General features: G+C 37.5%; 1 protein-coding gene across 1 annotated transcript in view; it reads left to right on the top strand.

Moving 5' to 3' along the window:
- The window catches only part of FRMD3 (FERM domain containing 3), a gene marked incomplete at both ends in the record, with an annotated part of 123,529 nt that overhangs the window by 84,806 nt on the left and 21,416 nt on the right, over window positions 1-17,307 (top strand). The window contains 2 exons of the mRNA XM_080940333.1: window positions 11,175-11,262; window positions 16,762-16,850. Coding sequence (XP_080796459.1) covers window positions 11,175-11,262; window positions 16,762-16,850 — 177 coding nt within the window. The remainder of the gene's footprint in view (window positions 1-11,174; window positions 11,263-16,761; window positions 16,851-17,307) is intronic.

The following is a 17,307-nucleotide window of genomic DNA, read 5'->3' as shown; positions in this document are numbered from 1 at the left end:
TCAGAAAATGAGGGATTTAACCGAGAAGGATTTATAGAGGGCAAGAGGAAAGGGAATGTGGGGAGGGATACATAACATTAAAGATGTTTGAAAGAGTCTTAGGATTTAAGTTTATCTTTATCTAAAATTACATACTGGATAGATGGATGGAAGGTAGACAGACAGACAGACAGACAGACAAGATGCGGTGACACTATTTCCCATAAGATCCCTAGACTATTTAACAAAAACCCTTATAACAGTCATGAGGAGCCTCCTATCCAGTTGTTGGTGAGGAGAGTCTAAGCGACCTCTATAACAGTATGAACAAATTTACTTGCCCTTAATTGCCTCCCAAACTTTGAAGGTAAATCATTAGTTAAGAGACTACACAATTTGAACACAGGACTTAGTGTATCAAGATTCAAGGGACGTCAGAGTTTCCTTCCTGAAGACTAGCTTTTATAGAATTAAAGGTTTTATGCCAGGAGGTGTCAAGGAAAAAGTAAATCAGTAGTCCTAGGCAGTTGTGATGTCTATGGACCGTAACAATTGCCAGCATGGCAAAATCATACTCAGAGATGCAATGGTCACATATATGTCTTTAGGGTAAATAAGAGTCGTCTAATTGGACTTGAGTCTGGTTAATAGGAAAGAATTCCTATGTGTAGATTGTCCTGAAACTGTTGGTATTTTAATGTTAATTCCACTTCCCGGAGAAGGGCTGCCTAGTCCTGTACTCATGAAGATGATGTCATCTGCACCTTCCCATTTTAATTAGTAAAATAAAGGCGAGAGCTGGTGATTGGGCAGGGTAAAGGAGGTGGAGAGAGAGGGTCAGAGGTCAGAGGAAAGAGGAGGACAGAGGCTCCAAGATGGACCTCAGGAAAGATGAATTAGATCCAGGTGGGCTTAATTGGCCCTATTATGAACATTTTAAGGATTTTATAGGTCTTATTTCTCATCTAGAAGGGCAGCTTGTATCTTTGTCTATCTGATGAAATCTTATTGTGTAGAGGGTTTGTGGATTGCGAGTTGAATATATAAACTTGTATGAAAAGTTATCGGGTCTTCTTAGAGTTGTGTTTGTGTTGGGATTTGGGGTAAAGAAACATCCCAGGACAGAAGCAGTTGGGTGGGTGGAGTAAATGGCCAAGAAAGGGAGTCGTGCAGATGGAGTGAGACCTTGAGGGCAGCTTGGACCGAGCGACAGAGTCCTTGCAAATGGCGCCATACTAGAAGTAGCTACTGTGAAGTGAGACTACAGGGGCTGATGTAAAGAGATAAGCCTTTCCACGTTTTAATATTTACTGCAACATGTATGTGATGATATAAATCGCATCCATGGCTTGTGAGACCACGGATGCTAAAGGGGAACCTAGAACTGCCATTTTCATGAACCAGTATAAAATTCTAAACAATATTAGAAATCACTCATAGCTCATTAAAAAGATTCTTTCTGCACTAGATAGAGAACATTATAGAAAGGCACACTAGTCAAAATGCAAAGAACTGAACATGGTGCACCCATGCTCAGTTTTGATTCATTAACAGTGCAACCCCTGACTCAGCATTTGACTGATGGAACATGACAGATGATGGTCAAAGAGATTGTAGAAGCCAGAAGACCAGGTTATTTACTGTGAGCTTATGTTTTTCGTATAAGACAGAGAAGCTGTGCTCATAAAATCAAAACATTATACTAAATAATACAAATTTGATATCCAGAAGGACCTCTTATCTTCTACTGTGTGTGTGTGTGTGTGTGTGTGTGTTACATATAATGGTACATAAAGGTATATGTTTTCAGGACTGATTGTTTGTATTAGATAGTCAAATGGTGTATCTTATCCTATGATAAACTATTTTGCCCAATATCACAATTCCTTGGTTGCCTTTATTTCTTTGTCTACGTTTAAGCCTTGGAAGCTTTGCTTTCTTCCACATTAGCATGTTTATTGGTGATTTACTTGTTTAAGTCATGCTTAGTAAGTCTGTTGTTTTTTGTTTGTTTGTTTTTGTTTTGTGATGGTCCACTCTGTTGAAAAAGGGGAGTTTCCTTAGTAAAGGGTCTATGCTGTACTTATTTCTGACTAGAATAAATATTTAGAATTTAATTAGGAACTATGACAGTTCAGTAAAGTGGGAGTTTTAGGCTCTTCTCCAAGGCCCATGACTTTACTATGCCTGTATAGTTGACTAAATTTCTAGTACCAGGTATGATTTTCAGCTTGGTGGGGGGATCTTAGTTTTAATCAAAAAGCTATTGGTTACAGGCAAGGTGTGTATGCCACTAATGGAAGCTTACGGTTATCATGCCATGCTGATCATTTTTGTGATTGAAAAGCATCATAAATAGCTAAAACTATTGATTTCTTCCTTTTTTGGAAAGCTTACATTGTGTTTTCTGGTACAATGAAAGCCATTCCTCTCATAGGAGGACTTCAAATTAGTCCCTACAAGTTGGTTCTTGGAGCAAAATTCACATCAGATGTCTACATGACTTTTAAAAATACCTATAACCAAGCATCTTAACTGTTAAAAATATTAAAGTAGCAAAAAACTTCCAAAGTCCTTTCTTGAAACCACTCTTAATCTAATACAAAAACCAGTTCAAGATAAAAGCACAGAAGGAAAAATGCAGTCTAATATTCCTAATATACATACTTGCAAAACTTTTCAATAGTATCCTTACAACCAAAATTTAGACAGTCAGTGACAGCAAGACCAACTAACAACAGATAAAATCGGAAGATGAGAGGCAATTTCAAGAACTTAAACAACAGAAACCAGAACTACTTGACATTACCAGAACTCAGTTCTCCTGCCACAGCAAGTCCTGGATACCCCAACACAACGAAAAAGCAAAATTTGGATTTAAAATCACATTTCATGATGATGATAGAGGACTTTAAGAAGGACATAATTAGTTATCTTAAAAAAAATACAGGAGAACACAGGTAAATAAGTAGAAGCTCTTAAATAGGAAACACAAAAATTCCTTTAAAAACTACAAGAAAACACAATCAAACAGGTGAAGGAATTGGAAAAATTCATCTGAGACCTTAAAATGGAAATAAAAACAATAAGAAAATTACAAAGAGAGAAAACCCCGGAGATGGAAAAACCTAGGCAAGAGATCAAGAGTCAGAGATTTAAGCATCACCAAGAGAATACAAGAGATAGAGGGGAGAATCTAAGACGCAGAGGATACCATAGAAAACATTAACACAATAGTCAAAGAAAATGCAAAAAGAAAAAGACTCCTAACCCAAAACATTCAGGAAATACAGGACACAATAAAAAGACCAAGCCTACGGATAATATGTGAAGAAGAGAGCAAAGATTCTCAACTTAAAGGGCCAGTAAATATCTTCAACAAAATTATGGAAGAAGACTTCTGCTAAAGAAAGAGATGCCCATGATTATAGAAGAAGCCTATAGAACTCCAAATAAATGGAACTAGAAAAGAAATTTCTCCTGTCATATAATAATCACATCATAATCAAAACACCAAATGAACAAAACAAAGGAAAAAATAATAAAATCAGTAAGGGAAAAGGTCAGCTAATGTATAAAAGCAGGCCTATCAGAATTGCACTAGACTTCCCACCAGACATGCTAAAAGCCAGGATATCCTGGGTAGATGTCATACAGACTCTAAGAGAACACAAATGCCAACCCAGGCTACTATACACAGTAAAACTTTCATTGAACATAGATGGAAAAACCAAGGTATTCCATGACAAAACCAAATTTACACAATATCTTTACACAAATCCAGCCCTACAAAGGATAGAAGATGGAAATGTCCAACACAAGAAGAGAAACCACACCCTAGAAAAAGCGAGAAAGTAATCTTCTTTCAACAAACACAAAAGAAGATATTCAGAAAAACATAATTCTACCTATAAGAACAAAAATAACAGGAAGCAGCAATAACTTCCTTAATATCACTTAACGTTAATGGACTCAATTCTCCAATAAAAAGACATAGACTAATAGACTTGATAAATCAATAGGACCCAGCATTTTGCTGTGTATAAGAAATGTACTTCAGTGACAAAGACAATTCATAGTAAAAGGCTGGAAAATTTTCTAAGCAAATAGTCCTAAAAAGCTGAAATAGTAATTTTAATATCAAATTAAATCAACTTTCAATCAAGTTATCAAAAAAGAAGCAAAAAAAAATCTTCATAAATGTAAAAGGAAAAATCTACCAAGATGAACTCTCAATTCTGAACATGCTCCAAATTCAAGGGCACCCACATTCATAAAAGTTCAAGCCTCAGAGCATACATTGCACGTCGCCCAATAACAGTGGAAGACTTCAACACCCTACTCTCAGAAATGGACAGATCTTGAAAACAGAGACACAGTGAAACTAACAGAAGTTATAAACCAAATTGATTTAACAGATATCCAAAAACATTTCAATCTAAAATTGTATAAATATATGTGTGTGTATACACCTTCTCAGCACCTCATGGTACCTTCTCCAAAACTGACCATATAGTCAATCACAAAACGGGCCTCAACAGATACAAGAAGATTGAAATAATTCCATGCATCCTAACAGAACACCACAGACTAAGCCTGGTTTTCAATAACAACAAAAACAACAGAAAGCCCACATACATATTGAAGCTGAACAATGTTCAACTTAATGATAACTTGATTATCATTAAATAAAGAAAGAAATTAAATAAAGAAAGAAATTAAAGACTGTTTAGAATTTAATGATAATGAAGTTACAACATACCCAAACTTATGGGATACAATAAAATCAGTGCTAAAAGGAAAACTCGTAGCTCTGAGTTCCTCCAAAAAGACACTGAAGAGGGCATACACCAGCAGCATGACAGCACACCTAAAAGTTCTAAGACAAAAAGAAGCAAATAAACCCAAGAGGGTGTATCATATCCAACTACAAAAACTTATACTCAATAAATCTGGAAACTCTGGATAAAAGGTACAATTTTCTAAACACATACCAGATACCAAAGTTAAATTGGGATCAGACAAACTATCTAAACAGTCCTATAACCCCTAAATAAATAGAGGCATTCATCAAAAGTCTCCCAACCCAAAAAAAGTCTAAGACCAGATGGGTTTAGTGCAGAATTCTATCAAAGAATACCTAATACCAATTCACTTCAGACTATTCCACAAAATTGAAACAAAATGAAAACTACCCATTTTGATCTATGAAGCCAAAATTATACCTAAAACACACAAAGACCCAGCAACAAAAGAGAACTTCGGACCAATTTTACTCATGAATATCAGATGCACAGGTAATAAAATTCTTGCAAACTGAATCCAAGAACACATCAAAATGACCATTCATCATGGTCAAGTAGGCTTCATCCCAGTGGTGCAGGGATGGTTCAATATAGGGAAACCCATCAATGTAATCCACCATATAAACAAACTCAAAGGACAAGAACAAAAACACATGACCATCCCATTAGATCCCTAGAAAGCATTTGATGAAATTCAACACAAAGAACTCACAATCTTAAACTCCAATAAACCAAATAGCCCAGTTTCAAAACGGGGTACAAAACTAGAAAGAGAATTCTCACCAGAAGAATCTTGAATGGAGAAGAAATATTTAAGGAAATATACAACACCCTTAGTTTTCGTGGAAATGTCAATCAAAATGAGCCTGAGATTCTACCTTACACCAATTAAAATGGCTAAAACCAAAAATTCAAGGACTGCACATTTGGGTGATGATGTGGAGAAAGAGGAACACTCTTCCATTTCTGGTGGGATTGCATATTATACAACCACTCTGGAAATCAACCTGTCAGCATCTCAGAAAATTGGAAATACTTCTAACTTTAGACCATACAATGCCACTCTTGAGCATATACTCAAAGGATACTCTACCATACCCCAAGAACATGTGCCCCCCTATGTTCATAGCAGCTTTATTCATAATAGCCAGAAACTGCAATCGACCCAGATGTTCCTTTTCCTAAGAATGGAAACAGAAAATATGGTTCATTTACACATTGTAACACTGTGTACCTATTAAAAACAAGGACATTTCGAATTTTGCAGGCAATGGGTGGAATTAGAAAATACCACCCTGAGTATTTACATGGTATGTATTCACGGATAAATGGATATACACAAAGAACAGAATAGCCATGATGCACACCACAGACATAAAGAAGCCAAACGAGAAGGAAGGACCAAGTAAGGACACTTGAATCACACTTAGAAGGGGAAACAAAATAGTCAGAGGAGGCAAAGAGAGGGAGGGAAATGGCTGAGAGGGGAGAGGAAGAGGAAAGTGGGGAGGCAGGATCAGGTATACGGATTGCCAGGAGAGAGGCACAGAGAGACAGGAGAATATATAAAAATCTTCAGCTGCTAGGGGGAGGGGGACGAGAGACTCTCTAGGCAGTCCCATGGCACCGAAATTCCTCTAAAAGAAATCGAGGAATGGAGCAGAGACTGAGGGAAAGGATTACCACTCACCAGCCCAACTCAAAACTCATCCATGGGCAAGCACCAAAACCATACATTATTAATGATACTCTGGTATGCTTGCAGACAGGAGCCTAGCATAACTGTCTTCTGGGAGCCTCTACCAGCAGCTGACTGAAACAGAAATCGATACCCAGAGCCAACTATTAAATGGAGGTCAGGGACACTTTGGGCAGAGTTTGGGGAATGTTTGAACCACCTGAAGGAGATGGGAACCTGTAGGCAGACAAACAGACCCCTGGGAACTCTGAGTCTGAGCCACCAACCAAAGAACATATACAAGCTAGAATGAGGCCCCTGGCACATATATAGCAGACAAGCTGCTCAGCCTTCATGGTCGCCTTGTCTGACCTCAGTGGAATAGGATGTGCCTAATCTGGAAGAGACTTGAGGTACCAGGAGGATAGCCAGGAGACCCTACTGTCCTCCTCTGTGGAAGGGAGCCTGAGTGGGAGCAGCATTTTGGATGTAAATTAATCTATTAAATTTTAAAAGCAAAACAAATAAATAGATAAGAAAGAAAAAAGGAAAGAAAGATAGAAAGAGGGAGGAAGAAAGAAAGCAGGGAGGGAGGAATGAAACTGGGGTTTTAAAATACTTTCAAAATTATAAACCAGAAAGGTATGCCCACTATCTCCACTCTTTTTCAGTATAGTCACTGAAGTACTAGATAAACAGCAAGGTGGGCGGGGTAGTATTTTTTATTGTCATACTAGATATTGAACCTAAATGATTAAGGGTAATAGGCAAAGGCTCTACCATGAAGTTGCATTTAAAGCCCTCCTTTAACTTGTACTTTGGAATGTCAGTAAGTTGCTCAATGTGATCTAGAGCTCACTCTATAGTCCTTATTGGCACTGAGCTTCTGGTCATCTTCCTCAGCTTCCAAAATAATTGGGATTTCAAATTTACACCATAAGGGATTTTGCTATTTTATGCCCCCCTCTGTCTGTCTGTCTGTCTGTCTGTCTGTCTGTCTGCCTCTGTCTCTCTGTCTCTCTCTCTCTCTCTCTCTTCCTCCCTCCCTCTTTCCCTCTCCCTCCCTCCTTCCCTTCCTCCCTCCCCCCCTCTCTCCCTCCCCCCCCCTCTGTGTCTCTCTGTCTCTCTCTGTCTGTCTCTCTCTCCCTCCCTCTCCTCTGTGTGTGTCTCTCTGTCTCTCTCGGTCTGTCTGTCTCTCTGTCTCTCTCTCTCTCTGTCTCTCTCTCTGTGAGTGTGTCTGTCTGTCTGTCTCTCTGTCTTTCTCTGTCTTTGTCTGTCTGTCTGTCTCTGTGTGTGTCTGTCTGTCTCTCTGTCTCTGTCCGTCTGTCTGTCTCTCTCTCTCTCTATCTCTCTCTCTCTCTGTGTGTGTGTGTGTGTGTGTGTGTGTGTGTGTGTGTGTGTGTGTGTGTGTGTCTATCTCTCTAAGTCAAGGATTGGAATTACCTACTGTGAAAGCAAATTATCAAATGACTTCTTTCTCAATAATTGGTGTTGGGGAGCATCCTAAGAAGTTGAATGCTCTGAATTTCTGCACTTGCTATGGCTCTGTCCTTGTACCTTCTCTGACATTGTCACTGAACCTTTTTATTATATAATTTTTTCCACCAATTTATCCAAATGTTTAGCCAGCAGAAATCTGTCTCCAAACCGAAGCCAGCAAAGTGACGTCAGGATTTAAATTCCAATGATGGGCTGGGGCTTTGTTGCTTCTGCACATACGAATCAACACTTCCCCTCACTGGGTTTTCTGTTTTTAGTCTTGTTAAGACATGATATTGGAGCAAATGCTAGAACTAAGAGGAAGGGAAAAAAACCATTAAGCCTAAACTCATATGAACCGACAAAAGACCCTAACTAACCAGAGCAATTGAGCAACATGAACAAGGCTGAGAACATCCCACATTCCACTACATGACTAAAGAATGTGCAGTCGTGCAGTAGCCACTAAAGCACACACGAAACAGTGAGAGAGAGCAGGGATCGCAAAGCATGACTTAATGTACTTACAGCCAATGACAAGGAGCAAAGAGCCAAAAACACCTAGAATTAAAAAAAAAAAAAGATTGTCTTCTCAACCGGTGTTGGAAAAGCAGTTGTCATCACGCAAAAGAGTAAACTTGGATGCGTATATTTCACTATTGTCCTAGTTACGGTCACTTCCTACAGTGACTCAGCATGGTCATAATCCAGGTGGAGAGGAAAGGGTTTATTTGGATTATGCTTCATCATCAATGCAAGCCAGGACAGAACCCAGAGACTAGAGCTTATGCAGAGGCTTTGGAGGAGTGCTGCTGACTGGCCTGAAACCTTTGAGTTTCTCCGTGTTTTTTCTTATAGAACATACAGCCACCAGCCCACAGATGGCCCCACCCGATGGTCTGACCCCCTTCCCCATACATTGCTAAGGAAAATTCCCCAAAGGCTTACCTACAGCCTAGTTTTGTAGAGATTCTTTCTTAACTGAAGCTTCCTCCTATCTAATGACACTAGCGTGTGTCAGCTTGACATAAAACTGACCAGGATAACTATATGAAAATCAACTCAAATCAGATTAGATTTAAATTTAAGACCTGAAACTATGATTCATACGAACTTTAATACTTGAAAATTATCCTTAGTTTTCTTCCTTTTTAAATTTATGAGAACAGAGTCATTCAGTACTTATCAGTGTGTCTAGATTTAGTTTTTTTATACTTCCGATTTTAACCCATTTTCTGTATAGTGGTTCTTTTTATTTATTTTTATGGCTGGGCAATATTACATCTTATATCTACTCTACCATTCATAGATGTACATTCATAGTGCTTTCTCTATTTTATTACAAATACTACTACATGAAACATATATTTCTTGGAATAATGCATACAATTGTGTTCCATATTAGAGTTACGAGTGGAATTGCTATAATTTATTATAAATATATTTTAGCAAATAGTGCCTGAATTGCTTTTTACATTAGTTATGCCAACTCGTTTTTCTTAATCAGCACAGGGAATTTGTTGCTGCTGTGCACCATCAACTTCCATCAGTCTTTTTAGTTTTAGTGTGCCCAGATATGCTAATGGTTTCTTATAGCTTTAAGTTACGTATAGAGTTGCTGGCTGTTTGTACTGCCTACTTGTTTAGTGTATGCCAACATGCTGGTCAATTTTTCTTCTTGGTTATCTGTGAGTTTTTTTTTTTAAATGTTGTTTGTTCATTATTAGGAGTTTTTAAAATATTTTAGATACTAGTACTTTTTTGGTTAAGCAAATTGCCGATATGGTTAACCAAATTCCTCTCATGCTGTGAACTGCCTACTCATACCTAGCATAGCAAACTCTGATCTGTAGAGACCCATGAATTTAATATCTTCTGTGGTTGGGCAGCCCTGGAACTAGATGCCATCTGATACTAAGTTTGGTGATTAGAAATTCTATATCCACAAGACATAAGGAGGGCGGAGACCAAGTCACAAAAATACCATGTAGGAAAGGAAAAGTTAATCGCCTTCCACTTTAGTCTACTTGATTTCTGATTGTTATTACAAAGCACTAGAGACTGGTTGCTATATTTAAAAATAGATCTATTTAGCTCCCACTGTTATAGATTCAAGAGCAAGACATGATCATGCTTATCACCTGCTGGATGGTCACTCTAGGGATGGTGACATGTAGAGCACATGTGTGGGAGTGAAAAGCAGCATTAGAAGAGACAAGTCATTCAGGGGCTAGGCTTTCTGTCTCTCTGTCTCTGTCTGGTCTCTGTGTGTATGTGTGTGTGTGTGTTTCTTTGTATGTGTATAGTTGCATGCTTTCGGACTGACACATAACAGTGCAGAGACAGCATTTGGGTGTTTCTACTTACTTTTCACCTAATTTGAAGAAGAGTCTAACTTTACTCTGCTATGTACACTATAGTAGCTGGTCCAGGAGATTTTCCAGGGATTCCCTCTCCACCACCCATGTTGTGATAGATGGGTACCATTACATCTGTCTTTTACATGAGTTCTAAGAACTCAAACTCAAATCCTCACTCTTTAACAGCAAGCACATTGTACGCTATGCCATGATGCTTAGTAATGGGAATGACTTGGATTCTCTCTATCTAATTTATGTGGTGTGTTCATGTAAGTCAGAGCTGGATCTTTGAAATAAATTGTAGTTTCAGTTCTTACTGTATCTGTATTTGGTAACCACCTCTCTCTGCAGCTTGTTTACCAAAATAGAGGGCAGGTCTAGAATTAATATTTGACACTTGCTCTGACAATCCAGGGCTCTATGCACAATTACTTATAATTTTTGTACTCAGAAGGTTTTGTTTAGAATTGTTGACAGAAGAACACCAAAGTTTTGGTCTGAGTAAGAAATATTCATCCTGAATAGTCTTTTAAAATATGTAGTAAAGAAGAGATTTAGAGTTTTGTTTTATATTAACATTTAATTTGCAGGGACATCCTTAGTGGTAACTGGATAATATTGACTAATTCTATACTCACGGAGGTGTGGAAAACATACAACAGTATACTTTTGTATAATTAGCTACAAAATATAACATTTATAAAGTGTTCTACATAGTGAGAAATACTGACAAATGTACCCAGCGCTATTGATGTAAAGATCTTTATTCTATATTTAACTTAAAAAGTAACAATTCACTGATTAAAGGACTACTCTTTCTATTGATTGTATTTCACTTGATTTCTCTAATTTGATTTTTGTGTGTCATTTTAGAGGTCAGAGCCCAGCCATTGCTGAATTCAACTTACTCATGAAAGCTCATACATTGGAAACGTATGGGGTGGATCCTCACCCATGCAAGGTAACTCCCTCACACAACAGGCCACCATATAATCATCATTTTTTCCAAAAAGAAATTATTGTCATGGAGGCTTGGCAGAACACACTTAGGAGGTTTATATAGCCACAACACAACAATAAGAAATAGACTATGGTCACATGTTTTGGGCATGACTGAAGTCTATGCTAGAGACCTGTAAATGTTTGCTAATTATATTAGAGAATTCACATTTTCTAAAATATGTTCCTATTCATTTATGCAATTGATGATTTCTATCATAATGTGAGAATATTCAAACAAGTTTACATTTAAGGTTTATATCAACAAAACTGTAGTCTTGAAGCTACTCTTTACAATCTTTCTTTCAAGACCATCTCCATTCTTTTTGTGCCTACCTACCCTCAGTATTTCTCTATACCATGGACCCCAGTGACTAGACTAGGCAAACTTTAATGTACTTCCTGTATTCCATTCTGGATTCTCCAGATTTACTCTTAGTACCACGGCAACCTCCACAGAGGAGATCCTCCTCCAATTCCACCTTCATTTCCTAGAAACTTTGCCTTTTGGTACAGACCCAGGATATTCCTAGTTCATTCCTACAACCTTTTCACCTTTTCCTTCCAGCCCATCTCCCTTTCTTTGTGATACCTACCTACCCACAAAAACATTCTCTGCCATGAATTCCACAGTCATTGCATGTGATTAGCATTTTGAATGGGAAACAACACACACAGAATGGAGCACCCATCCAACAAAGACCAAAGCCAGGACTACTTCAGTACTGTAATTCCAGATGTCTAGATCTCAACACCAAAATACACACATGAAGAGACAAAATCAGGTGCCTCTTCCAGAAGCCACCAACCCTATTGCATTGGGTTCAGATAAAGCAATTCAGCTGAAACATATGACAAGGACCTCAAAATATAAATTACAAAAACGTCTTAATAAAGATTGTGAAAACACAAATGGATGAATAAAATAATGAAAAAAGAACTCAAGACATGAAAGTATAATTTAACAAAGAAACAGAAAAAAAAGAAAGCAAAGAAAAAGAGAGAAAAAACTAGAAGTGAAAAGTATCAAGAATTTAAACATGAAGCTCAGAAGTAATGATTGCCAATAGATGAAAAGACATAGAAGAAAGACTCTCAGGTCTGCAGACAAGGTGAAAGAAATTGATAAGCCAGTCAAAAAAAATGTGAAATGTAGAAAATAAAAATAATCTTGGCACAAAAGTAAAGAAGGTTGTAAGGTTTTAATCTTCAAACAAAGAAAAAAAGAGGAAGGAAGAAGAGAAAAAAAAGATAAAGACACTTAAAGGCAAGCCCATAGGAATAACACCTGACATTTCAGTGAGGACTCTGAAAGCCAGAAGGGCCCAGATGTTCTACAAACTTTTAAAGGCCACAGATGACAGAAGAGATTACTATACTCAGAAAAAAACTGTTAATCCCAACATTCCATGACAAAAACAAATTTACGAAATTTCTATCTACCAATTCCATCCTGTAGATAGCACTAGAAGGAAAAGTTCGGTTTGAAGGCATTGACTACACTCTAGATGACACAAGTCGTAAACAATCTCAGAAGTCAGTCAAAAAAGGGAAAAACACCTACAGTGTACAAACAAAATATCAGGAATTAATAGAATGGTAATTAATACCTGAATATTAATGGTTCTATTAACCCAATAAACAGACAGACTAACAAATTAGATTACAAAACAGTATGTATCTTTCTACCAAGGACCATCCTTAGCTTGGAGAGTGGTTCTGAAGAAGAGGTATTTGGTAGTGGCAAAAAAAAAAAAAAAAAACAAAAAAAAAACCTCAAAGTCAATGGTGGGGTATGAGCTGACAACCTTGTGTATTGCCCCTCCTGGCTTTCCAGACAACCCATCAAGATAACTCAACTCTGACACACCAAATTCCAGTCTTCTATTTACATATAAATTCAATTGTCCACCTCAGGTCCCTTTTGATTACCTCATGGATGAGCATTTTTAAGACCACTTGATTCTTAGAGAAGGACAGCAAGTACCTGTTTTTTTATCATGATAAGTAAATGCAGAGATCTGCCTGCCTTTGTAAGCACAGACAATAAGCTATCTGGATAGGTTCTGATTTTGAGATTGCTATTCCTACCTTGTCTGGGGTCTAACCTCACTCTGTCCCAAGATAACCTTGAACTCAGGAATCTGCCTGCCCTTGTAAGCACAAACAATAAGCTTACCTTGGTGGGATCTTGCCTTGCAATCACTACTCCCCAAATCTCTTTATCTCCATCTTTAATATCTTTCTGACAGTGGCTCAAAGTGTAGTTGCTTCTGTTCCTTAAGGTCCATGAAGCCCCTCATATAACTCACATTGAATCTTTATATTCTGCATAGTTGAGAAATCCTATTTATATATTTTGAACTAATATTTTTAGAGTTCTTTCCCACAGCCTTAAGGGCTATCCTAAAGGTCACAGTGTTTAGCATTTTCCTAAGGACATTAGACACACACTTGAGTCCCCGACTGATACTGTCTCTGATCATCATGGAGTTATTAACCTTGGCATAAAGGACATTCTCCCAAGAAGAAACATAAAGTAGAACACACACACAACCCTTATGCATAGTAACCATTCACATTTGTGGAGACCATGCCCTGCTGGCTCTTCAGGGCCAAAATCTGTATCATACTAAAGGTATCCTGAGGTTCCATGTCAATAGTCTCCTGGATCATGAGTGATATTGACATGTTTTTGGATAATTGATCTACATGGTCTGCTGTGTAAATTTCTTTAACCAAGGATGTAGTGGATACGGCAAAGCAAGAGACCACATCTATTAAGATTATGATCTCCAATATCGAGGCTGTGGCATATCTTTAAGATCTCTTGAAACCCAAGGCAGCTTTCTGCTACATCCAAGAAATACTCATCACCATCCTAGATAGATTTTTCCTTATGGTGAGAGATAGAGAGAAGATATTTCAAGCAAAGCATACAGATCCAAGAATTAGGCATAAATATTTCATCAATCCAAATCTAATCAGAAGAAATAGGAGCAGACACTGCATTATGCATTAAAAGAAAAATCTATCAAGAGCATGTTAACAATTCTACACATTTATGTACTAGACACAATGACATCCAAATTCATAAAGGAAACAGACTATAGCTAATTCCACATATTGACCCTAACACAGTAACAGGTGCTAGCTTCTCTAACCCTCTCTCTTCAATACTTCAATAATCTAAACAAAGACAAAACATAGAAAGGCTGTTTTAAGATATCATTGTAAATCAAGTGATTCTTACAGACATCTATAGAGCATTTCATTCAAACACTAAAAAAAAATTTTTTTAAATAATTTTAAAAAGAACAGAAAAAACAAACTTTTACCCCCCAATGGCTAAAATATCTTTAGCCAAAATTGACAATATATCAGGGGGAGGGGGAAGCATGTCTCAATACTGATTGAATATTCTAACAACAATTAAACTTAAAACTTTTTAGAACTAAATGAAAATGAAAACACAACTGAAACCTATGGACACAAGAAAAGCGGGCTGGTTTTTTTCCTTTCATTTTTTTTTAAGATTGTAATTTAATTACAGTATTGCTTTCTTTTCTTCCTTCACTTCCTATATGCCCCTCCAAATGTTGCAAATAGAAGTTTCCTTAACAGTGGGTTAAGGATACACTTAACTCTCAGTCTAAGGACAAATTTTTACAGATGCTTGTTAGGGATCATGCTGATTTAGTAAATTCATGGTTGTACATTATTCTTTGACAAACGTAATTTCCTTTATTAACACTGAGTAGTTAGCTAGGTTTCCAGTATGAGGCATGGTTTCCTTGTTGTGTGGGTCTTCAGCCCCATTAGAGATCTGTTAGTTGTTACCAAGGTACACATGCTACTGTGCCCTTTGTGTTTGCATGCCATGCTGGTCATTTATATGGTACATAGACATTAAACTAGGTAAGATAGTTGGTTGCCCCACTCCTTTGGAAGCTTGCATGGCATCTTCAGGTATTAGGAGAGTTAGTTCCCATAGAGAATTTTTCAGTTGGTTCCAGCTTAGAGTTCTTTGAGCCTTGTTTGCGAAGTACATAGTGCCTTTAGCAGCATGATCTGACCTTCCATCTTTGAGGTGTACCCAAGGACAAAGTAATAGTCTGTATGTTTTGGGAGAGGGTGTACCTTCATGGAGACTAGTGGAGAGAAAGGGTGAAGGGGATAACATTTGAAATGTAAATACAGAGGGGATCTAATAAAAAAGAAAGACATTTTTTTAAAGAAAAAAAGTATATCTAATCCTCTCTCATTCCATAACCAAGGCTTGGTTTACAGGTGCACAATGTTATATCTAGATAGTTTTAAGTGTGGATTTGAGAATTTCAACTCAGATCTTTATACTTGGATATTTGTATATCTAGGTATATACTTGGATGGTACTTTGCCAATTTACCTATCTCCCAGGGCAAAAATATATTTTTCTTATCAATTTTATAAGATAGTATTGTGTTCATAGTCTCAAAACATTATTCATGTAATCAACATTTACTTCTCTGAATTTTAACTATGGATCAGCCAAATAATAACCCTAATTCTAAACTAAGTGTTCATGTCGATCAGAATATTTAAAAACAAAAAGGTTTGGAGTTACTCTTTGAGCATCTACATTTTCCCAAACCAAGACAGCTCATTCGCTAATTACTAAATCTCTAGTACTAAGCTTAGTCTGCTCATCATAAGCCTTTGGACTTCATAAATATCTCATTTCCCAGAGTTTACTCCACCCCGATTGCCTCACGGACTATGAGAATAGAGGTCAGGCTGCCAAGTGACCCGGGTATGCTAGGGTGCTTCTACTTGTCTGTTTGACACATGCACGGTCTCTTTCTGCCTATACAACTGTTTAATGGTATTTCTCAGATGTTTCTTGTAATTATATAAATATGTTTATTTCTTTTTAGTGGCATAGATTCTTCTCAGAAATGTAATTCCCTCTTTTTTGTTTTTTTGTTTGGGAAAAATGACTGGGTTTTTCTATTATGTTTTGACATCATGGTGTCCATGAGTTGCTTAGAATTTCAGGTTTGGGGGCGAGATAAGTAGGCTTTTGCTGGTGGTTTTGATACTGATATTGTCAAAGATTCTGCATAGGGTTGAATCAAGTGGGCAGAATGCTCAAAGCGTTGGTTTCATTGTGTTAGGTGGATAATGGCAACCAAGGACTGTGCTAGCAGTAGAGAGAAAACGCAGAGCACAGGCAACTGAGAACCCTGGAAACCAGAGTGTTCCTGCTGGGATTAGATGTCAATTTCCGAAGAAGAAGCAATACATAAACCTAGATTTTGTCCAAAATTTAGAAGTCGTCTTCTTTGGAATTCCATCTTAAACACTTAATTCATGGCTGTGGTTGCTGGCCTTGCTTAAAATTAGCCCAACACGAAGGACAATGAACATGTCCTTTATCACACTTCTCAATCCATAAACGTCTTTATTTTTATCTCTTCAGGATTCTAGAGGTGCTACAGCATTTTTAGGATTCACTGCTGCAGGTTTTGTTGTATTCCAGGGAAATAAAAGAATCCACTTGAGAAAATGGTAAGTACATCCTTGAAAAACAAATGACTTAGCCTTTTCTTAATCTTCCTCTTTCTCTTAGTAATTATTCTTTTTTCTGGGACTGTCGGGTAGTTTCCTAGTTAGCTTTAGCTGTCAACTTGACGCAACGTAAAATTATCTAGTGCGTTAGCTTGTTGGCTTTTGTCGACTAGATACAAATCCTAGACACAACTAAGAAGAGTGACTCTCAATTGAGGAATTGAATCAATAAAAACTGCACTAAAACACAGGCATCTCTGTGGGTCCTTGCTTGCTAATTAATTGGTGTAACATGTCCTGTGTTTTGTAGCATCCCAGAGCAGGCAGGCATGAGCTACATAAGAAAGGCAGCAGAAGAAGCCATTGGAACAGGAAAGCAGTGTTGCATCAGCATCCCTCCAATATCTTTTGAAAATATTGGTGCCTGTAGTAGGGTCTTCTGTGACGCACCTGAACA

The sequence above is a fragment of the Micromys minutus genome, assembly GCF_963924665.1.
Source record: "Micromys minutus genome assembly, chromosome: 28".
In the NCBI taxonomy this organism is placed as follows: Eukaryota; Metazoa; Chordata; class Mammalia; order Rodentia; family Muridae; genus Micromys; species Micromys minutus.
Note: the sequence above shows the minus strand (reverse complement) of the source record. Positions and strands in the feature narration are given on the sequence as shown.